At 40.9% G+C, this 23,677-nt stretch overlaps 1 protein-coding gene across 4 annotated transcripts in view; it reads right to left on the reverse strand.

Annotated features, from left to right (window-relative positions):
- Window positions 1-620: 620 nt before the first annotated feature.
- The window catches only part of CHD6 (chromodomain helicase DNA binding protein 6), a 130,925-nt gene continuing 107,868 nt past the window's right edge, over window positions 621-23,677 (reverse strand). For all 4 annotated transcript variants that reach the window (XM_083147650.1, XM_083147651.1, XM_083147654.1 and 1 more), the window contains 6 exons: window positions 18,862-19,004; window positions 17,406-17,609; window positions 15,778-16,221; window positions 14,334-14,510; window positions 11,634-11,753; window positions 621-8,153 (listed from right to left, as the gene is read on the reverse strand). In XM_083147650.1, coding sequence (XP_083003776.1) covers window positions 7,260-8,153; window positions 11,634-11,753; window positions 14,334-14,510; window positions 15,778-16,221; window positions 17,406-17,609; window positions 18,862-19,004 — 1,982 coding nt within the window. In that variant the 3' untranslated portion in view covers window positions 621-7,259. The remainder of the gene's footprint in view (window positions 8,154-11,633; window positions 11,754-14,333; window positions 14,511-15,777; window positions 16,222-17,405; window positions 17,610-18,861; window positions 19,005-23,677) is intronic.

Here is a 23,677-nt window from a genome sequence, read left to right on the forward strand (position 1 = left end):
CATCTGCTTACCGCACACGAATATATATAACATTTTTTTTTTTACACATAACAGCCAGCAGGTGGCCGGGAGCCGCTCATTACATATTCACTTCACACTGCTCCCGCTATTTACATATGCACGTGCGGGAGCAGTGCAAGCAGCTCCCTACCCCAGTCCCCTGCCAGCTCTCCCGGGGGCAGCTGCTGCTGCTTGTGTCCCCGGGAGCCCTCCTTCTCCCCCACAGTGTCCGACTCAGGCAGGGAGGCTTCCATCTCCCTGCCTGCCGCTGTTGCAGGGGTTAAGAATCGCCGTCAGGGGCAGCAAGCCCCTACAGCATTGAATACGGTGACAGGGAGGGCTGGCAGTGGATTCTCCAGCCCTCCGGACCACGGCGACTGTGCAGCGAATACTAAACCGGATGCACATGTCGAGTATTCTCATTGAATGTTGTATCACATTGTATTAAATTACTTAAACACAACAAGAATACAGAAAAATCATGTGTATTGGAGATGGAATTTGTGTATCTCTTTGTATTATGCGCCACCTGATCAAACCTTCAGGTTTCCTTTACTGTGAATTATAGTTTTTATAGAAGACAAAGTAGTTTTCTCTAAAGACTGCATAGAAGCACTTACAATTTAGATCACATTTCTTTAGTTTAAAAACCCAAAAATCAAAACACATACCAACACATATTAGAGTGTCACAGAACACAGATTATCAACAGCATTTTTATGTAATAAAGACCCAGATGTCAGCATCAGGATGAAGAAAACAAATCAGTTGCTTGCACAGTTAACATAGTCTTTCAAGGTCTCAATTTCAACATATACATCATTAATAATCCCAAGTGTATAAAAGACAAGTGACCAAACAGAAAAAAAAAAAAAAATTAAATAAATAAGTCAGCTGCTGAAATGTTAGGCTTGTTGTAGACACATCTGGACCATTCTGATAAATTAGTAACACTATAAAAAGGAAAAAAAAATAAACAAAACTACACTATATATAGTCATTGATATGAAGTCGAGATTAGCATAAAATATTTGTAACACTTTCCTGCATTCGAGGCAATTTATCCATATTAACATTTTTGCAGTGCACGTTAAAAATGTTCTATCACCAATTTTCAATGCATTTTTTTTTAATAATGGTATATGTGTGTGCATGAATGTATATACATATATCCTTTAATATACAACTTTTGTGCGTATAAAAAAAACTAAAACACCTTACATACAGATTATCACTAGAATGTGATCAGAATTTGCTAACACTGGACCGGTGTAATCAATGTATAAGCGATAGCATTACAGCTGCGATGGAACACAGCAGACCTATCATCAATGCGGAGAGAACCTTGGGGTGCTGTAGCAGTCAATAGACACGCTGATGAACATAAAGTTCCACACTCTGAATATAGCAGCAGCCACACCTGATACTAACCGGAGAACTATGACTTTATGACTGAATGATGTGATGTTTGCGCTGGTCTCTTCATTTTAAACTGCTACATAAATATGCCAATATAGTTGCTCATTTGCATAGAGTTGCAAATTGCAAAAGTAAACAGTTCCAATGCTTTGTCATATAGAGAAGACAAGTTAGCCGACATCTAATCTGTTCTAGGTCTTATTTTCCCATAATTGAAACTATGAGATCAAACAAGTGCTACCAATACTGCATCCTCTTTTCTGGTACCTAGAAGGAAGCAGAGATGGGCTGACTAAACATAAAGTCTACATTTACATTTTTTGTTTCAAAAGCTTATGATAATTATGTTTAAATTATAGTGTCATTATAGTTGATGGCAAATACTTCAGTCACTAAATTAGCTTCCCGTGAGCTGTTTTTGAAGATTGAAAACTTCCAGCTGTGTGCCACTGTCTGCATAGAAACCTTTGGTCAGAAACCCGGTTGTACCTGCCCTGTGTCAACTTCCTATTAATTGCTTTGGCCTTCAGCTCTATATAGTGTGAAGCCCCAGCTCAGAATGATACACAACAGGCATGGCTGTTGTGTGTTATACCTGGACTTTGGATTGCTAAATGCATGAGTAAAAAATACAAAAAGTAATGAAAACGCTAAAATACATATCTGTAGTAGTTGAGCATTCTAAGTATATAAGCTAGGACAGTCCTGTCCAAACTATGGCCCTCCAGCTGTTGTGAAACTACAAGTCCCATCATGCCTTGCCACAGTTTTTGCTAAAACTATGGCAAGGCATGCTGGGATGTGTAGTTTCACAACAGCTAGAGGAACAGAGTTTGGACGTGCCTGAGCTAGGAGAAAAGGACTATTTATACTCTTAATCATTACCTAAAGTACACTTTAGGTAGCATTACCCTCTTCAAGATAAAAATATAGAACGTAAGGCAAACATGAGTGTAATCCTATCATCTAAACCACTATAAATTACATTAACATACATATTTATGTTTGACTCAATGCATGTAGACAAACACATATTCAAATATTGCATTGAAAAGATTAAATAGTCCATATATAAATATACATATATACACACACATATACACACTTTTACATGCAACAAGAGTAGCCAATCTTCTAAAAGAGTTCAAGAAAATTAGGTACCTACAGAAATGTTATTTTAAAGTATCATAAAATCTAGCCAGCCAGCCAGGCAGTGACACATTACTGCAAACATTCTAAATATGCATTACATATACAAGTCCTCCACCTGTAGTAGATTCCATAAAGCCTGGCTGTGTTTGTTATCGGACAGAGACAAAACACTTAAAGCAACCATGCAAGAGGTACCAAATGTGTAATTCTGTGTAAAAACAAGTGTTCTTTAACGTTCCACCAAAAAGCGCAGTTTCTACCTTGTTGATTGCAAGGACAATATCAGGAGTGAATCACCATATGTATGTTAACACACAGCTTTCAGGACATACTGCAGTCTGTGACTGGCTGCGGTAACATAGGTATAGACAGTTTCTATGTCCTGTGAAATGTATCCTGTATATGTGGAAAACTAACAGTGAGACAGGGTTCTTAGCTGCAATGTGTATAGGTATTCAGTAACCAGTAATCTTTACACTGCTGAAGTACAAGCAATAGTGTTAGTAAGAACAAAGTAACACTTCTTTACTCCTAAATAAGAATAAACAATAATCACTGAAGCCTTTGAAGAAAAGATTTGAGCAGCCAAACTGCATCCAAACAATTTAGTCTTTTTGGAGCACCTAATAGAACATGATTTTGAAGCAACTCAGCACGGTCAGTGGCATGTTAGAAAATACACTACATTTGACCCATTTAGCGGTTTTATGAAGACTATCAAATTCTAAAGTCTTGTTCTATCAGGGACACAGAACACCTGATAAAATAAATCATTGTAAAATGAAGAGTAAATAAATTATTTCCTGTAGCAGGAAATTAACGTGGGTAAATGCTTACTGTTGTGGCCAAAGCACAGTTTTGTAACAGAGAGTCTCCAGAGCAAGACTAGACAACAAATGGCTACTGTGGAACTACAAGTACCAGTTACAGTTTTAGAGCTCAAATCAAACAATTTATTTGTTTACAAGACACACTATATATATATATATATATATATATATATATATATATATATGTGTGTCATTGACTGCTTATAACAAAAAAATTTAAGCAGACTTCAGCAGTTATTAGGCATTGCTTCTCACCTATTCCTAGCAATTTCCTTAACAAAAGTATGCGCTAAATATATATTGTCACTGAAAAACCATTAGCCCCAAACACTTAAGACATTTTAGAAACAGAATTATTCCAAAATGTTAATTAATCAAAAAATACATAGCCTGATGAGAGTTTTGAGCAAAGTTACCATCATAATCAGTGTCTAGATATTTGTGTAGTGGCCTTTTATTAGTCCATTTTTGCACAAGTCCAACTTCTGCCACCACCGTCATATTCAGGAGGCCAACATTTGAATAGGTTTATACGTGCCTATGCTGTACTACGGTTGTTTCTCAGACAAACCGAGAGAGCCAGGTTGGAATAGTACACAATGGAGTCAAATACTGTAGCATACCTCCCAACTTCTGGCTTCCTCGAAACGGGACCCTTAAAAAGGGACGTAGCCTCTGGTGGGCGGGAACATAACCATGGCTGTGTGGGCATGGCCTCGATACACAACCATGTTCATCATTTTTGGGGCATGCTCGCTGGAATAGTGACAGTTGGGAGGAATGTTATAGGTATCTTAAGTATAAAGCTGAAAAGTAATATTGCCTTGTATGTATAGTATGAGAAATATACACATTCTTAGGGCATGTTATGCATCCTTGACTATAGACTCTCTGTCACAGTGTGTGCTTAATTTTCAACAGCCAAATTGGCAAAAATGATTTACAAACATGGTGCATGTAGCAAAAATGAATTGTAAATTGATCTTAAATCTGCCTAACTCCTGCACTAGGCCGTTATTCATTTTCCCAGTTGGTTGCGTTGTAAAATTTGACTGTAAAATGCATGGTGACGAATGTAATTAAAAGCAACATTGTGCAAAAACTAATTAAACTGAGTTTACAAAGCACCTGCGTAGATGTGAGACCGAAATCGCAACATTACACACATCAACTGTAATGGTTTAAAAAAATATAAGACAGCACTTATGCTTTTATGTCATTACCTACTCAAGAACAAAATCATTCTATTTACTTTTTTCTTTTTTTTTTTTTTATAAGAAAAAATGAATATGTTGTTCAATCAATATTTATAGATATATAATTTGCATCTATGCAACCAGACTAGTAACCATAATAAAATATGTGAATACTTCTAAATAATAAAAAGGAATACATAGCACTTGATATTCCTGTGCTTAATTTAGGTACAGATTGTGGTTTACATATTTGTTTAGAATACAACAGGCCAATTAACATTCAAGGGGTTTGCTACTACTGGTCCAGCATGGTCCTTTAGTGTTCATTTTACCATTAACATTCAGCAACAGGTTACAGCATTGGGGTGAGAAAAAAACGTGTGCCAGATTAAAGCAGCAGCCCCTCTCTTCTAAGAATTTGTTGATGCATCAGTTTATAACTTTTACTACTCTACAGTGATATCCTACCTAATAACGTCATAAATCTCTATATATTTATATAAATTTGTTTAACGTTAGGCAATGCCTTTGTTAACTTCAAAATAAGGTGACATTTGGATCATCAAGTGCGCCTTTTAATTAAAGGAGAGTGGGTAACTGGGGGTTGAATGGGAGAAAGTGCCTTATGTGTATAAGGGTGCTTAATATTTAAGGCAAGTCTTTCAAAAGTTACTGTATAGGAAGGACAGGAAATATCTGTCACTCTAGATAGTGCTGAACTAGAACAACCATCAAACTCAGCCTATTACATTGTGCTACATTGCCTATTCCTTCCACTTAGTTTGTAAAAGTCTTTGCTAGCTACAAAAAATATAAAACAAAAATATAAAGAAAAATACATTTGAAGTAATAAAAGGAAAACAAACAAAAAATCTCAACAATGATCTCTACCAATATACCAATTGATATCAAAATTTTAGTCTCAATTTAAAGATGGGTAGTTATGATTTAGAGGGGGAATAACTTTTAAATTGTGGCATAATGTTTTTTCCATATGCAGTTTTTGTAATTTTTTCTCTACTACCAAGCAACAACACTACAAAAAAACTGCAAACAAACATATATGGGGGAATCCAAATAGCCTTGGAGTGTGCTGCTGTCTGGAGCAATTCATGCATTAAACACTTGGTTAACGTCGGCTAACATATTTATTCTGTGTACAGTGCTGAATCTCTAGGTTTTCCTGCTTGTCCTTATTGCAGACTTTGCATTGTTGCTCCTGAAACTGTGAGAAAAAGTTCTGCTCCGTGGTTTTATGCACAGGGATATCCCTGCTAACTGAATTGGGGGCCATGGATTATCAGCCTTATTTGATTTCCCCAAAGAGTTTTACTTCATTATAAACATATTTTAAATTTTACTTTTTAGATTCTGGGTAATCTGCATACAAAAAAGCCTCAAGATTGTAACAGTCTATGATACAATGTGGCAAGACTCGCAAATTCCACTCTTGAAAGAATGTATTAAGCGTGATAATTAAAGCATACTTTAAAGCTGTAGTGATGTGGCTTTAACTAATACGTTATTAATAATAGTAAAAATGTACATTGCTGTCACCATGAATGTTCAGAATTACTGCACATCATCTTATTGCTTAAATGTACTGGAGTAAAAAAAAAAAAAAGTCAATGTTTTTGCCAGGTCTAAATCAGCTGTGTGACTTTTAACCTAAGCAGCTGGGAAAAAGACGAACACAAACAAAATAAATTCACAGAATATGTTAAAACGTGAACCACCACGGGCTTTCTGACAAAACAACCCAATGAACTTGCATCTTTGAATAAACACATTCCGCTCAGTATTAGTGTACATAATACATTTGTTCAAACTAATTAAGAAAAATACTATTCTTTTTTTTAAAGAAATATACATCTATTTTTTAATGAATCTGCACATATGCCTGCCCTCATACCAAGCATAACACAGACAGGAAATCTAATTGTCCTGTGCGATGGGCACTTCTATTCTAACTCTGCTAAAAGAAGTTATACCATATAGCAGAGGAGTTTGCCTTGCATCCTATGGAGTGCAGTTTAACCCTTTTATTTTCCAACACCCCTTTCCCTTTGCTTATTGAGATCTAAAATCTCCCAACTTTGGATGCCAAGCTTGAATTTAAAATAACAAAATAATAATTGTCCTTTTTTTATATCCCCACTTCTTTGTAGATGTTACTTTTTATGACATCTACAGCAGTTTATTTGAGAGGATTCTGTGCAGCTGGTAAACACATACATACAAACAGAAACTGTATATTTACTAGCTAACCATCTGAATTGTTTGTGTCAGCATCAGTTCTGACTTGGCCAAAAGCCTCTCTTTGGATGAAGGGATTGCTGCTTTAAGGCCTTGTGCTACACTGTGCCCTTAAATTAAGTCAAGGGAGAAGTCTGTAAGTGGAACAGAAATAAAAGTTATATAATCCATCTATGGAATGGAAACAAAACAAACAAAAAACCCTGAAAAATATATGTTTAGCTTTCCCATGACAGCAACGTATTGTGGTGTTGTCTACCACGAGAGACAAGCTGTGACAGATATACCACGCAGAGAAAGGAGAAAGGGGAAATGTTTAGGTAGAATTTACTGATGGACACTCCAGAGAGTTAGAAATATTTCTGAGAGAAAGAACTCACAAGTCAAAATTTCTGAGGGTAAAGTTCTAAATGCTATTGTCCGGAGTCTCTTTTAAACCAGAATTGTCCTCATCTTTCTCAAATGCCGGTGCTTCACTTGTATCTACACAGTTCTGTGCACTGGGAGACCGTTGCTCGTGGTCCGTGGGTTCTGTAAAGGGCACAGACTCTGGTTCAGAAGTCTGGGGATCATCCTTTACCTTCTTCCTTCTCCTACGTTGTGGTTCATGACCACCTGCATCTGTAGAGCGGGTTGACTGAATGCCTGGTATTGCCATGCCAATGCCTGGCGACAGAAACATGGAAGGATATAGTAGACTTGAGGACATGCCAGGAATAAGGAATGGGTTAAAAGCTACAGAGCTGCTTGTAGTCACTGCAGATTCTGACTGCTCTTTAAAGGTGGTACCTACAGATTTATCTGCAGGTGCTGCATCTTGTGAGCTTTCTTGGCTGGTGTCTTTGTCCTCAGTAGCTTTCTCTGTAAGAGTGGCACCACCTTTTATTGTGCTTCCTAGAGATGTTGGCACAGAGGAGGAGATGTGAGAATTGATGATTCCACCAACGCCAAACATTTGAGGCATGGTAGCCATACTGGGGAGCATCATGGGCAACATACTCAATGTGTTCTTTACGTCCTCATTGGCAGACACTGTTGCGAATCCAGTAGGAAATCCCACCAGCCCTGTTAGTGGAATACCCTGCATGTTCCTCATGTTTTGCAAACCAACTATATCCATTCCAGCTATAAGGCCGTTCATAAAAAGTGGGTTCATGCCTGATGATGAGGAATCAGATCCCACCACTCCTGGAGACTTTATAAGCTCGCTGCGAGGTCTTCTTCCTCTCCTCCTTGGCCCTGTTTCACGTAGAATGGGCTCTGTCAATACCCTGCCGAACTTCGCTTCAGGCAGAAACCCCTGAGCACAGAAAACAAGAAAAGAAAAAATACCTACATTACTTACTAAAGAATACTTGATGAAAATTAAGAATTTTGATAATGTGAAAATAGTAAATAAAATAAAAACAGTAAATGCAATTCTATATATAAATATATATTACAAAGATATGCATCATTGTTAACATCGCTAAAAATGTTAACCCGCCTTAAAAAAACATATCAACTTTTTCAAAATGACTAGCAGATCTACAAGTGCACTTTTCTAGAGCCCTGCTTTTACTAATAATCTGTACACCTTGTACTCCCCAAACAGTGGTGCTAAACACTGGTCCTCAACATAAGCAATGTAATGTATAACAAGATTACAGAATAATGACCGCGCCCCAGATACTGCTGCCACAAAGTAATCCCAGGACTCCTAGAATCCTGAAGAGATACACTAGTAAAAAATGGATAATCATAGGCGCTGTATCCTCACTGTATACACCGTACAGTAAATTATATCCTCACGTCCAGATGTTCAAAATAGACACTGTTAACTGACCTGTACTCAGTGCCCTATATGCACATCAAGGTTTCTTTATTCCTCCTTCTGATCAACCCGACAGTTATAGAGGATACACCACACACTCTGGAACAACTGAAATTTAACTCACCCGGGGTCAATGCCATATGTTCCTTGAAAGGTATCTTTAAACCAGTTTGACATATAAAGGGTACCACAGATAGAGGTCCAATCCAATTTGGTGCAAAAAGTAGACACTTTATTGTTCATACAAAGTTCCAAAAGATTCAATAAAAGTCTATTAAAATTCCATAAAAAATGGGGAGACACCTGGTGCTTGCGAGTTTTTCAGGGTTGCTCTCCTATCCGGAGAGCAACCTTAATAGACTTTTATTGAATATTTTGGAACTTTGTATGAACAATAAAGTGTCTACTTTTTGCACCAAATTGGATTGGACCTCTATCGGTGGTACCCTTTATATGTCGAACTGGTTTAAAGATACCTTTCAAGGAACATAGGGCATTGACCCCGGGTGAGTTCAATTTCAGTTGTTCCAGAGTGTGTGGTGTATGCTCTATAACTGTCGGGTTGATCAGAAGGAGGAATAAAGAAACCTTGATGTGCATATAGGGCACTGAGTACAGGTCAGTTAACAGTGTCCTATTTTGAACATCTGGACGTGAGGATATAATTTACTGTACGGTGTATACAGTGAGGATACAGCGCCTACGATTATCCATTTTTTTACTAATAAGCATAATGTAAGCGCAATAAAAAATGACAATTCGGAGTAGTGTTAGGAGCACTGCTGATTATGTGTACTGCACAGTGGGTGCCCGGATTATTGGTCGATAGTTAATAGGCCGGTGTCAAATGGTCAACAGGTACAAAAGATCAAAACAAGATTTGGGGGGTTTTATTTACATGTTTTTCCAACTTTTCCCTAATTTAATATCCAAGTGACTAACCCAGTAAAAGGTGGTGAGCGGAGCGAGTGTATAGGTTTCCATGGATTGCGGTCACATATTTAAACATACAAAAGGACACCCAAAAATCCCTATAAAAACTTGTGACGTCCATTGTCATTTGATTTTTAGACGCTGTCTCCCTTACACACAGTCTACTTTTTACAGGTCAACCTTTTGTCCCTATCGACCTAATGCAAGTCAATCTAATAACCGTCTACCTAGACACTGTAAATCTGCTATGCCCCCCCAATATCCTACTGGACCAGCTGCCTAGTAAACTAAGTCAGTATAGGCTGCTTTAAAAATGTATGGGGCAGACACACAGGGGATTACAGCCACATTTCTAAGCAATCTGACTAGATCACTTAAAACTTAAGCACTAATAGCTCTGTGTGTATGGGCGACGGCAAAGCGCAGTCGGGCGCATTGCTATCGCTTGACTAGATTCTTAATGCATGCAGTATAAATCTGGTCATCGCAAGTGTTCTCTCAATTGAGAACACGGACAGTGACAGATCACTCAACACATATCACTGGTGCATCACTGTGTGCTGAGCACAAAGCTTCTGTCACCCCGTGTGTTTGCAGCATTACAGTACTATACCCAAGACCAGCAAAAATTCTGTTGATGATGATCTACAGTATGGTGGCCATCTTAAACTCTTTTACCATTAAGCTACTGTAGTATCTATACTGGATTGCAGTACTTTTGTATAAACAAGAGCTTGTTTTAACATAAAATGTAGTTTTTCAGAATGCAAATAGGAGAAACTGACATCACTCTGGAGTTTAGCCCCATTACCAGGAGCAGGGCACTTTACTATGCTGGCTAAAACCCTGAAGGTGGTCAATATACATATAGTATAGCAAAGATGACAGGTGAGAGTGACAGAAACCCTGAACAGATCAAATATTTCAGAACATGTCCTAACAGGGCCCAGTTGGTAGGTTCTTTATCATTCATCCAACTGGGCACACAGCCCTTTTGGTTGTCCAAAAGCCTTTATACAGGGAGGAAAGGCCCATAAGAGGGCCTGCGTGAACAACCTGTTTGCCCTGTCTCCTGGAGACTTTTTCTCTAGTAGCAATACTAACAAAGGATTCAGTCACCCTGATTCAGCAGATAATCTAAGCTACTATGACTAGGAAAAATCTATAGCTGAACAGTGAAACAAAAGGAGGAAGCTTGTCTGCCAGTGATATGCTTACACAATTGTCACATATACCATCACAAAATGGACAGACAAAGATGAGGCACCAACATAATAAAATTACATTTAGCATGGCCTGCATGGCAGCCATGCATGGCTTAGATTCCTTCTCTGAAGAAGGCCAAGCACAGAAATGCAGAAATAATTAGGTTAAATTAAATACTGCTGTTCTTAAAACAAAATGAAAACAGAATGACAGAGAAACTAACACTGATCCTCTCACTTGTTAATTCACCTGCCAAGAAGATGGCCTCCAAGCAAAGCACAGGTAGAAAAGCTAAAATGTTTGAACTCTGACAGGAAGTGAGAGTTTTCTTGAAAAAAAGTGTAAACTTTTATTAAGCACAAGTAAAGGATAACTCTTTTTAAGGCTTAATGCATCTGCCCCTTTGACACTTATCAAATGCTTGTAATTTTACTCTAGTATACCATCAAAACAAATCTGGCAAAAAGGTCTAAAAAAAAACTGGAGCATCAAACTTTGTTAAAACCAATACTTGTGTCAGTCTCAAAACTAGCTATACTCAGACCGAATTGTTGCTCTCAGGGGTTATCATGTAAAAATACAATTTTTTTAAACTTTTGGTGCATTTCTTTCAAATTAACTATTAAAGAATAATTTTACATATTTTATTAGCATAATCATTACATATATTTTCCCGTAGTCTTTGGATTAGGTTTAAATCATTTAACGATTTTAAATCTAAATAAAATGTTTATGAATACAAGATAAATGTGATTGACTTTTGTGTATTACATTCCATTTTCTTTGCAAGAAAAATTATAGCTCTGGTTAATGCAGTAGTGATCATACCCTTCGTCCTGTGTCCTTGTTGATAATCGGGATCCTCTCCTCTCCAGTGAGGATGTTAACCTCCAGTTTACTAGGGTCTTTGCAACGCTGCCGTCTCGGCTTGGGTTTCTCTGAAAAACTCTACAAGACAGCAGGATTGTAGGAAATACACAGGCAATATAGTGGTGTAGCATTATGATGGTTAGAACTCATCTAGCAAGCATTCTGCTGGTGGAATTTATTTTATAAAATGCACATGAACAAGCAAATGAGGTTTTATTCAGCAGAGTTCACATCCAGAAAAAATAGGATTTATGGATTTATCTTGGTAAATCCTTTTCTTTGAGTCCATAGGGGCACAGAAGTCATTACAGTGGGTATAGGCTGGCTGGAGAAGTAGGCACCGGGTTGCACTAAAGCAAAAATGAGGTAAAAACCCCTTTATTGGGGTTAATACTGCATTTTGGTATACAGGAAACCTGCATGCCAGGTTTCCGCTGCGGGGTGTATCGCCCGCAAAAGGCTTTGGGCTTTTTACTGCATCCCACGCCACCCCGCATGCCCCCCTCACCTGATGTCCAAGGCAGCCTCCTGCTGTGCTGCCTGGACCAGCGACTTCCTGGAGGAGGTGGAGCCCAGCAGTACCTGCAGCCATTTGAGCAGGGGGCTGCCAGGCAGATAAGGAGGGGGGAGCCGTGGGGACAAGCTCACCCCCCGCCGGCTGCTTCGCAAAGGGCAGCTCTTATCGCAAGAGCTGCCCTTGGCTATACTTATCGCAAATGTTAGATCATATGCGATTAGTATCAATGCGGTAGACGGCAGAGGGGATTGGGGGGATCCTAGTGCATCCCACCCCTAGTCTCCCAGTCCCTTATACCCCACCACCAACTTCAAGCCCAACAGTTTTCATAGCAAGCCCAAGGCATAAGCAGGAACAATATGGATGGACGTACTCATCATACAGGCACACTGGGAGAGGAAATGGTTACACATCACTAACTTGCCTCCTGTTTATTACCTTGGTAAATCCTTTTTCTTTGACTCCATATGGGGCCTATGGAGTCAAAGAAAAAGGATTTACCAAGGTAATAAATCCTATTTTCTTTCTTGACTACTAGGGGGAACAGGAGGCATTACAGTAGGGCATCCTTAAGCTGACCCGTTAAGGGTGGGGATGCTCCTGGACTGCTCTAAGGACCTTAAGCCCAAAGGCTGATGCAAAGGTGTCAAACACATACAAACTGATAAAGGTCTGGACAGAAGACCAGGTAGCTGCCTTACACAGCTGTGCAGCAGAAGCCCACCCCCAAGCAAGCTGCCCAAGAAGCACCAATGGCTCTAGTAAAATGAGCCGTAGCCCATGCAGGGGTATAAATATTTGCCACCAAGTAGGCACAGTGAACCATCAAATGGAGGCACCTGGTCAAGGTCTGCTTAAAATCTGGTCAGCCCCATTTATTAGAATCCACCAGGACAAACAGGGAAACATCTGCAAATATCCCTAATCCAGTCAGCATAGATTTGGAGACCTCCTCTGGATGCCGGGTCAACAATTTCTTGTGAGAAAACCTTGGGCAGAAAGCCCAAGCTAGTGTGGAGGACTGCCCTATACGGATGAAACACCAGAATGGGCAAGCGCCACCAACAGGCACTTAGGTCAGAGACTCTTTAAGCAGAGGAAATGGCTAAGAGTAACAGAGTCTTCGACTGAAGTCATGGAGGTCAACTGAGTCCAATGGTTCGAAGGGAGCAGATTGGAGGGCCCGAAGTACAAGGAAAGATCATATGGAGCCACCAGAGCCACAAAAGGAGGCTGGACATGAAGGACACTGTGGAGAAAAGTTATGACATCCGTTAAGGCAGCAAGCTGCCGCTGAAAACCCCCAGAAAGGGCCGATACGTGAACCTTGAGGGAGGACAACCTAATTTCAAAGTGAGCAGGTGAGGTCTGGATGTAAACAGGGGACCTGGGACAAAAGATCTGGATGTGTTGGGAGAAGCCAGGGCACATCAGTGGATAGTTTGAGGAGATCTGTGTATCACAGCAGACATGGCCAATCCGGAGCACCCACTACTGGCAATAGCTTTATCACCTTTGATAAAGCTACAGCCAGTAGTGTAATGTGTCAGGTATTTCCTCACTCCTGGACCCACCTTCTGACTCAAGGATTGCTACCTACCACTTGGACAACCTCTGTCACTGCTTCATGTGTGGAGACCTAGGGGGTTCACCGCTAGTCGGGCTCCGTGGGTGCAGGAACCCTGTTTTACTTAGCCCCGGCTCCGTTCCTGGCTAGCGTGAGGCTCCGTGTGGTAATGCACAGACTGACGTTCGCAGCTGTGCAGGGCAATTATGTTCTCTCTACTGCCGCTCATCGCAGTTGTTTAAAGACAATATAAAAAATGTAAACAAATAAAGGAAATTTGGCAGATAGGCAGCCTCTTATAAAAAAGGTGTCTGCTCCTGCCTGGCAACAAAAGAAAACTGATGGTCCTGAGGTTGGGGGCAGGGTATAGGGGACTAGACCTTGTGGGAATTTAAAATTAACCTTTGGTACCTGCCTCTCTAGCCAGCCTATACCTGCTGTAAGGCCTCCTGTGCCCCTTTGTGGACGAAAAAGAAAGTGTAATATTCCATATACAAAAATGTGCAGCTTCAAGTCACTCCCTTTTGACTGTGAAGGTAAAAAATTACATAAAAAAACCAATTCATCTACTTACACCTCCATATGTTGGTATGTCTATTGTGCAGTCCGACTGCTGCCGTAGCCACTCAAGGAGGCTTTTGTTAGGAATCACCTTCTCCGACTGTATCTTCATGGCTGCAGTAACAGACTGTGCAGGGGCAGAACCATCTGTATGAGCAGAGCCAAGTGCAGTAGATTCATCACGCAGACCCTGAACGGAGAAGCGTAAAATTTATATACAATTCTACTAGCAGCAAAAGCGTTGATGAGTCTTATACATCACTTAGGGGTTTATTCTAGTTCATTCTTTCTGACAAAATCCTTCTTAGATGGACAAAACCATGTGCACTGCAGGGGGGCAGATGTAACATGTGCAGAGAGAATTAGATTTGGGTGAGTTATTTTGTTTCTGTGCAGGGAAAATACTGACTGCATGATTTTACACCTTAATATAGATCTCACTTTGAAGTAAAACCCCACCCAAATCTAATTCTCTCTGCACAAGTTACATCTGCCCCACCCGCAGTGCACATGGTTTTGTCCATCTAAGAAGGATTTTGTCAGAAAGAATGGACTAGAATAACCCCCTTAATCTGGTGGGTATTCAATTAGGTGTGGAAATAACATCAGTCGCGAATAATGGATGGTTTTCACGATTTTTCTGCAGTTTCTCAGATTTTTTTTTTCTACTCAATTGGTCACTATAGTTGAAACCCTTGAAGCTGCATTCTGTGCCCCTTCAGCTTCCTGTAAAGCTGGTCTCCAATGGATTTCAACCCTGGGACCTGCATCACAGGAGTATCCACCCTAAAGTATTTTTCCCACAGTTACATTTTCATAGTATTCAAATCTTTTTGGATCTGATAGAAGAGATTTGGAAAACTCCTAAAACATAGCTGGTGGATCATATGCAGAAATGGGAACTACAGATATAAGCAAGTCGCACGTGCAGCAAGGAACCACAATGTTGTGCCATATGTTGCCTAATGCTTTTCTATGAGCTGCAGGTGCTTGACTTTCGGGGCTACAGCAGTATACATCATAGTATTGAATGATCCTGTGGCACAGTTGGCCAAAACCACTATGCTACTCTTCTACATTAAAACAGTTTGGAAAGCCTTGGACAGGGAGTACAGAACAAAACAGTCCAAGGCTTGACCGACTGTTCTGGGTAGAAGCCTCCAATCCTCACTGCACTGCTGCCACCGCTCTCCTGAGGTATGCCGAGTATCACAGCACACATCTACAAAAGGAAAAATAAAGAAAAAAATGACAACTAAAATCAAACCCTAAGAAGCAAGGCCTAGCTTTCCTTACACTGAGTGCCAGTTCCTTCTTACCACTCAAGCAACCCATGGTAGCAATGTTCAGAAAAATGAGAAACAAAATAACAAATAATCACCAATCTGTTCTACTCAGCTGTAAAAATCTTAACTAAAGGAGCTTAAAAGGTGTTTATTACAGCCATGTCCTCTTACCACAATTCCTGCATGCAGTCCCCTGTCTTTCATGAACACCAGATCCATCCCCTCAACATTTTTTCTTCTTCCTCTTCTCCTTCGCAGGGAAGACTCCTCCCTCCGTAAATTACCATTTACAATCTGTCCAGTGACAGGATGGATGAGCCCAGCCTGCAAGATTCCTGACAAGTCTAATCCTAAAGAACTTTGTAACCCACTCATGCCAGCCATCTTTCCTGTGCTGCTATTGATGGAATAGCCAGAGCTGCCTCCTGCAGACTGTTCTCTACAAAGTTCCATGGCAGTCTCTCTCCATCCATTCAATGCTGCTGTGGTTCTTCCGTGTGAAGTGCTGAGATGTTGCGCTCCTCTGGGCTTGGCATCTGGCCTTTCGCTCTCAAACTCAAATGGCCGCCTATGTTTCCGGTCATCATTTGGAAATGTGGCATTCGTTCCTGTGTCCTATGATTGTAATTAGGAAAAAAAGGTGATAGCATCTATGTACAGTTTATATGCAAATACAGTTTTTAAGCTTAAACCCTATTGGAACTTTGAAAACCATTACTAATTTTATTCTCAAGTGCACTTTGGTTGAATATAATTTTTCTACATACAGTTTTGGACAAATAGAAAATATTTAATAAATTTGTTAACACAATCTAGGCCACAGTCATAATCCTTTCTTTAAAGTAAATCAAGTAAATATTTTAAGTAAATTCATAGACCAATCAAATATCGAACGGCTGTGTTTGCTTCATTGCAAAGACTTGGTCAAAGACCTGCACATTTTAATACACGTTTGTGACTAGGGTCTATGCTCCACTTTCCTATCAATCTTCATCTTATGCTTGCATGCGAGATCTCTGTTTGAAAGTACCAGGGAAAGGATATGCAGGTGGTTCCCAATGTTTCTTGACCAGGGCACCCTAGAATACTAGCATTTGTTCAAGGCCCCCCCTGTCATTCTTATGGATAAATAAACAAATAAAGTAAATTGTGCTTAACTGTCACCCTCAGGTTCAGTTATGTGGTGGTGAACATAGCTGTGGTTCTAATTTTCCTTACATTTTATGACCGGCAGCCACCAGCACTGGTTATGCCTATTCACTTTGGGCATAAAATAATTTGTTTTGGTTGTGGACCCCCAACCCAAGCCAGGAATCTGATGGTCAGTATACAGACATCGGAATCCCAATTTTTTTTTTTTTTCTTTAAACATGTTCTATTGAAACACCGTAAGTCACAATTCACAAGTTGATTACAAGTACAATAATTTTAACAAAAGTAGCATGGACATTGGAAAATTGACATCATTGTTCTATATTATCAATTTAAACATACATTGTCCGGACTTTTAAATGCCCAACAGTGGGGATTCCAACTGACAGAGGATATTCTCTCTCGTAGGGGTCCACTTCCCCCATAGAGGGAGACTAGAACCTGTGGCAAGTGAAGCAAATCCACAAGGGGCTTCGATGCGCTCACCCCCCCCTGTCCGAGTGGTGGCAGTTGAGATTCCGATGTCGGAATACTGACCGCCAAAATGCCGACTGCCAGACCAGCGTACCACACCCGGACTGACACCCAAGAGGGAAAAAAAGGTTTCATTTTTGCAATATATTTTACATATCAATCTCCCATCTCACCTTCTGCACATGTGATCCAGGAGAGCCATTACTGTATGTTGAATTTTGTGCTTCTGCAGTGCTATAGCTGCTCCTTGGACACAGATTACTGTTTAACACTGACGGTACCATGCACTGTGCTTCAAACTGCTGGCTGGAAGATGGCCATTTGCCCTTAAGTACTGAGTGGCAAATATTGTCTATCCGGTTAATAATCACTCGATCCTGCACAATAGGAAAGGAAACCGTCATGTCATCATCATACAAATTATATTTGTGGTCAAACTATTTTATCTCCTTTAAAATTGCCTTCCACATCTGTAAATAGTTTTGAGACTATAGACCCAAACCAAAGAAAATAGTTAAGTTTTTATTTATATGGTTTTACTAAGTGTCTGTAGAGCTAATCTAATATTATCTTTCTATATAGTTATTTCATTACTTTCAACATTTATTTTATATAGTTTATGAAATGTTGGTGAACACTATAGTAAAAAAAACCACAATGCTAATACATTGCTATGGCTATATTCATAACGATAATAAAATATATTATTCCCAGAAAGTTATTTCTTTGCTATATCTACAAAACATACCGCACTCTAATATTTTATATGTAATACATTCGCACTATCTACAGATCAGTAATGTTAAAAGCCCATAAAACATCATTGTGTGTCGTCCTATTATTGTACAAATAAATGTGGGTGGTATAGCTCACAGGCAACGTCTAGGTAGACAGTCAATACGTCAGCATGTACAAGGTTAACACTAGAAAAAGGTGGACACAAGCAAATGATTGACACATGACAAGGACAACATGATGTCAACACATTAGCACACGGACCCCTAATTAGTGTACCCCTTCACTCGCCATGCTTCGGGAAAGGTGCACACTTCACTGTTCCCAAAGTCCATGTGTATGGTGAAGTATGAAGAAGTCCCAAAAAAATGGGGGGGGGGGAATCATGTCAACCATTGTCATGTCAAACTATTTCTTGAGTCAACATTTTGACCATATGTATGTCAACCATATGGTGTTGACCTATACGGGTGTGGATCATAAGGTCACTAGTTAGGAGGCCGATAGTGTCTAGATCAACTCCAAAAGGAGTCAACAATCATAAGGTCAGTATGACAAAGTCTAAAAAAAAAATTTTTTTGAGAAACATAATTCATGAAAAACTCGTATCAACCCTTTCATGAATCGAAAATTGCCATGTCAACCTTTTGGTTGTGGTACATCACTCTAACAAAATATTCTTCAAATTTTAATACTGAACAGTGCGATGCGAGTCTCTGCCCGTCTCCACTTCGGGGAGAAGGGCAGGGATAGGGGGGACGGCGGGGCAGCGAGGGGCACCGGGGGTAGCGGTGAAAGCACCGTAGCTACGGGGCACGCACGAGCGCCCCTGGCGAGATGTTGCTTGTCATATAAATTAGTGAGACAATAAAGGTGGAGATTAGCTTTACACACCTTGGGCCATTCAGAAAAGGAATACAAAGTTTTTTCCTGCAGGAGTTGAGCAATAGTGGGTGCCCTGCCATCTTGGAAGTCCTCCCTTGGAGTTGATACTCTGCATATTTTAGCCTCATCTTCTGGAAACTTGTCAAGAAGGTCTACAAATAACAAACACACAAAATGTTAAATAAAATGGTTTTAAAATGGCAAAAAAACAGACTTTGTTGTAATGTATTTTACATAATTTTTTTGGTCAACTAAGTATCACATCCAGATATAAAATAAGAGTTCATTTAAAAAAAATCAAAACAAGTGCAGAAAATAATTAAAGACTTTTTTTTTTTTTTTTTTAATAGTGAAACGTCTTTACTTTTATTTGTAACTTGTGGCCCTCTGTTTGGTGATCTGTAGTAAAAGTTTCATCAAACATATATTCGTATTTAATTTGGATATTTTTACACATACAATAGTTACTCCACTACAGTGAAAACAAAAACTAACTTTTCCCATTTCTTCACAGTTTAATCCTTTAAATCACTGTATCTTTGAGATTGTTTATCAAGTGCTATAGCTGCCCACGCATGGCATGTTTTTCGGGTGCGATGCGCTGCACGCTCCCGCGCACATCAGATTGCACAGCACAAAAAGTTTGTGGGGTACGTACTTTTTGTACTACATCACATCACATCACATCTAGTACAAAAAGCACGATGCTGTAGCACTTCAGATGCTTTTTGTTGTACAAGATGCAATATAGTACAAAAAATTTGTAATGGAAAGGTTTGTTCTATAGTTTGCACAACGAATTATGGAGATTGCAGCCCACAGTGCATAGAGAAGTACACCAACTACTCAAAGTAAGAATAAAGATGAAGAATATGCACTTAGTCTGGTGCATTCACCATTAAAAATGTTCCAATACTCCCATATAATAGGGGTAAAAAAAATATTATGTAATACAAGCAGATTAAAGGGTAAAAAACAACACCAAATATAATTAAAAACATACAGTTAACATAGGATGCTGTGCATAAGTGGTTCACTAATTCGGGTGAATAGAAGAAGGATTTATCATACTAATAGGAGACTGCTGTGAATGCGCCAGACTAAGGGGGTTATTCTAGTTCACTCGCAAAGGCACAATAACTCTCTAGTGGACAAAACCATGTGCACTGCAGGTGGGGCTGATGTAACATGTGCAGAGACAGTTAGATTTGGGTGTTTTAATGTTTCTGTGCAGGGTAAATACTGACTGCTTTATTTGACACTGCAATATAGATATCAGTTTAAAGTACAAACCACACCCAAATCTAACTGTCTCTGCACATGTTACATCATCGTGACGGCGGGACAGTGACTACTGCAGTATTGTGCAATACTAAATTTGTGTGCTGGCTAAAGATGGGTAAAACCGGTCAAAGCACGGCGGCCGCAAGGCTCGAGAAGTATGCCAGAACTCAGGCCTTGTCCCAGTCTGGGAGCCGGTCTCGCTCAGTGACCCCTGTATCATCCCCCAGTAAGAGTGAAGGGGCACAAGCCACCCCGGACATAACTTTACAACAGGTTATTGAGGCAATTAATAAATGTGAAACTCGCCTTGCCGAGCAGCTGGGCAAAGTCCAGTCAGATATCATGTTGATCCGGCAAGATGCGGAAAAAATGAGAGAACGGATGACTGAGGTGGAGACCCGAATCTCATCTTTAGAGGACTTGACTATACCCTTAAGCTCTCAAATCAATTCCATCTCCTCGCAGGTTGGAGAGTTGAGGATGAAACTTACCGACATGGAGGGCAGGCTTCGGCGAAGCAATGTTCGCTTTCTGGGCTTTGAAGAGAGAGTAGAAGGCAGTGAGCCCGAAAAGTTTTTAGAGGACTGGTTGGTCCAGGTGTTTGGAAGGAATATTTTCTCTCCCCAGTTCTCTATTGAGAGGGCCCACCGTATCCCAGGGAGACCCCCCGCACCGGGGGCACTACCGCGGACTATCATTGCTAAATTCTTGCACTTTAAGGACAGGGACACTCTCCTTCGAGTGGCAAGGGATAAAGGGGACCTGTCGTATAATGGGAAAAAGATATCCACCTTTCCTGACTTTCCTCTTGAGGTGCAGAGGGACAGAATGAAATTCAAAATGGTCAAGGCTCGGTTACGCGAGTTAAACATTCAATTTAATATGCTGTATCCGTCCAAATTGAGAGTGGCGGTTGATGGTGTGTCTAACATTTTTTTTTCCCCAGGAGAGGTGGCGGAATGGCTAGACCGCTCACATCCAGGGAAGCGCCAAGTGTTGGCCAGCTAAAATGGAGGGTGATAACTGTTATTAGGATGTCCGGGGAACCTAAGTTCTGCATAGTGTTGCTCGGGCTGGATGAGGCCAGGCCGATTCCTACAGGCGGTTAATAAGTTAAATAAGCCGGAGGGAGGGGGGGAGGGGGGAGGGGGTTGTATTTAGTCTTCTGTGTGGTTTAGTAGTGTAAGCCTCAAAATAAGGGGGGGGAGAGGGTGCAGTAGGGTAGGTATGCCCAGGGTAGGGCCTACAGGGAGGGGGGGAGGGGGGGGTGGGGTGTGTTTAGTGTTGTCTTTCTATGTTTGGGTGCTTACATGGTCCGGTCACCCCCGAGAGAATATAGATCATATGTGGGTAGGAAGTATAGGTTGTCGGCTGTGGATGGAGAGGTTTCATTTAAGGCAGACCTAGAATGGGAGTGCGTTTTTTGTCATGGAATGTTAGGGGTCTGAACGACAGGGTCAAGAGGGCAACGGTCTTGGGGCAATGTAAGAAGTATGAGGCGGACGTGATTTGCCTCCAAGAGACTCATTTAAGCGCAGAAAAATCTAAGTCCCTAAGGCGGCCCTGGATTGGCCCTGTGTTTCACGCTCCTTTCACCAATATGTCCAGGGGGGTCACAATCTTGATTAAGAAGTCCCTGGCATTCACCTTGGGTAGTTACAAAATTGACCCGGGTGGACGGTATATATTTATTGAGGGCCGTATAGACCAAGTTCAGATCTGTATTCTGTCAGTTTATATCCCCCCCCCATTCTCCTATGAGGTTATTAAAAAAGCGGTGGAATTCGCGGCAGGCTTCCCTCAAGCGTCGACAATGTGTATTGGTGACTTTAACAAGGTTTTAGACTCCAGATTGGATAGGTGGAGGCCGGGAGGGCATTCCATAAACGAAGGTAGTAAATTCAGGGAATTTGTTCATGAGGTTGGACTAGAGGATCCTTGGAGGATTAGGTATCCCGACCGAAAACAATTTTCCTGTTACTCCGATTCGCATGGGGTCTTCTCGAGGTTGGACTTAGTGCTTCTCTCGAAGGACCTATTAAATAGAGTTCAGTTGGTTGAATATAAGTCGCGTGGAATTTCGGATCACTCTCCGATTATGGTAGATCTTGATATGGCAAGGCAGGTTGGATATAGGTGTTGGAAGCTGCAGCCATTCTGGCTTTCACAGATGGGCGAGGTGGAGGAGGTCGAACAATTGATTGGGGAGTATTTTCAACTGAACCACGGCTCAGTCTGCGGACCCATCTTATGGGATTCATTTAAAGCTTATATTAGGGGGGTGTTCATTAAAAAGATTGCATAGGTTAAAAAGAAGTATAGGGCAGAGACGGATAGATTGGAGGGTAGGTCAGTGGAGTTAGAAAATTCGTATGTTTCCAGTGGTCAGGAAGGGGATCGGGTAGCGTGGCAGGCTGCTCTTAATGAATGGCGTGATCATGTCCAGGACACCTTCTGTCAGAGAGTTAGAATGGGGGATCACAGGCGATATATAAATTCAGATCGGGGTGGGAAATGGCTGGCGTTGATGGCCAAGAATGAGCGCTCTTCTAATCTTATTTCTGAAATAAAGGATGATTCCGGGAATAGTGTAAGGGATACCCCCGCAATTGTGGCCAGTTTTGTGACATTCTATAAAAAACTGTTTACGTCTCAGGGATTGAATAGTAAGGGGAATATTGCAGATTATTTGGGGGCAATGGAACTACCGCAAATTTCTGCGGCCTCGAAAGAGCTCTTAGATGCCCCTATTACGTTAGAAGAGGTAGTTTCCGTAATTCAAGCCCTTCCGAAAAACAAGGCCCCGGGGCTGGACGGGCTACCGGGGGAATTCTTTTCTAAATACTCGAACGTCCTGGCCACTCCGTTATGGGAACTGTTGGGTGGTGCCCTGGCTGAGGGTAGGTTACCCCCCTCTATGGAAGAAGCCTACATTGTTATGATACCCAAGGCGGGGAAGGACCCCTCTCGGGTTGGGTCTTATCGACCTATATCAATTATGTCCTCGGACGCAAAAATTTTTTCAAAAATACTGGCCAACCGTTTGGGGAAGGTGTTGGATGAGATTGTACATGATGACCAGACAGGTTTCAGACCTGGCAGGTCGACGGCGGTCAACCTGAGGAGGGTTCTTTCCTTCATTCAAATTATTAACTCGGGTAGTAAAGGGGCGGCAGTGGCCTCATTTGACGCCAGTAGGGCTTTTGATGTAATCGAGTGGGAGTATTTATGGCCTGTGTTGAGAGCATTTGGTATTGGGGAAGGCTTTATCGGTTGGATAAGATTAATGTATCGGCAGCCACTGGCGCGTATCTCGGTGAATGGTTTTACCTCCTCCTCCTTCCCCTTGGTCAGGGGTACAAGGCAGGGGTGTCCGCTGTCCCCGCTGTTGTTTGCGGTGGCAGTGGAGCCTCTGGCTCATCTACTGAGACAGAAGTTGGGTTGTCATAGTTCATATGGGAGTAAATTGGTTTCTCTGTACGCTGATGACCTTCTAATTGGAACTGATAGTCCGGGCGTTGATCTCCCATTAATTGTGAAC

This window comes from Crinia signifera, chromosome 6 (genome assembly GCF_055691185.1).
Source record: "Crinia signifera chromosome 6, ASM5569118v1, whole genome shotgun sequence".
NCBI lineage: Eukaryota > Metazoa > Chordata > Amphibia > Anura > Myobatrachidae > Crinia > Crinia signifera.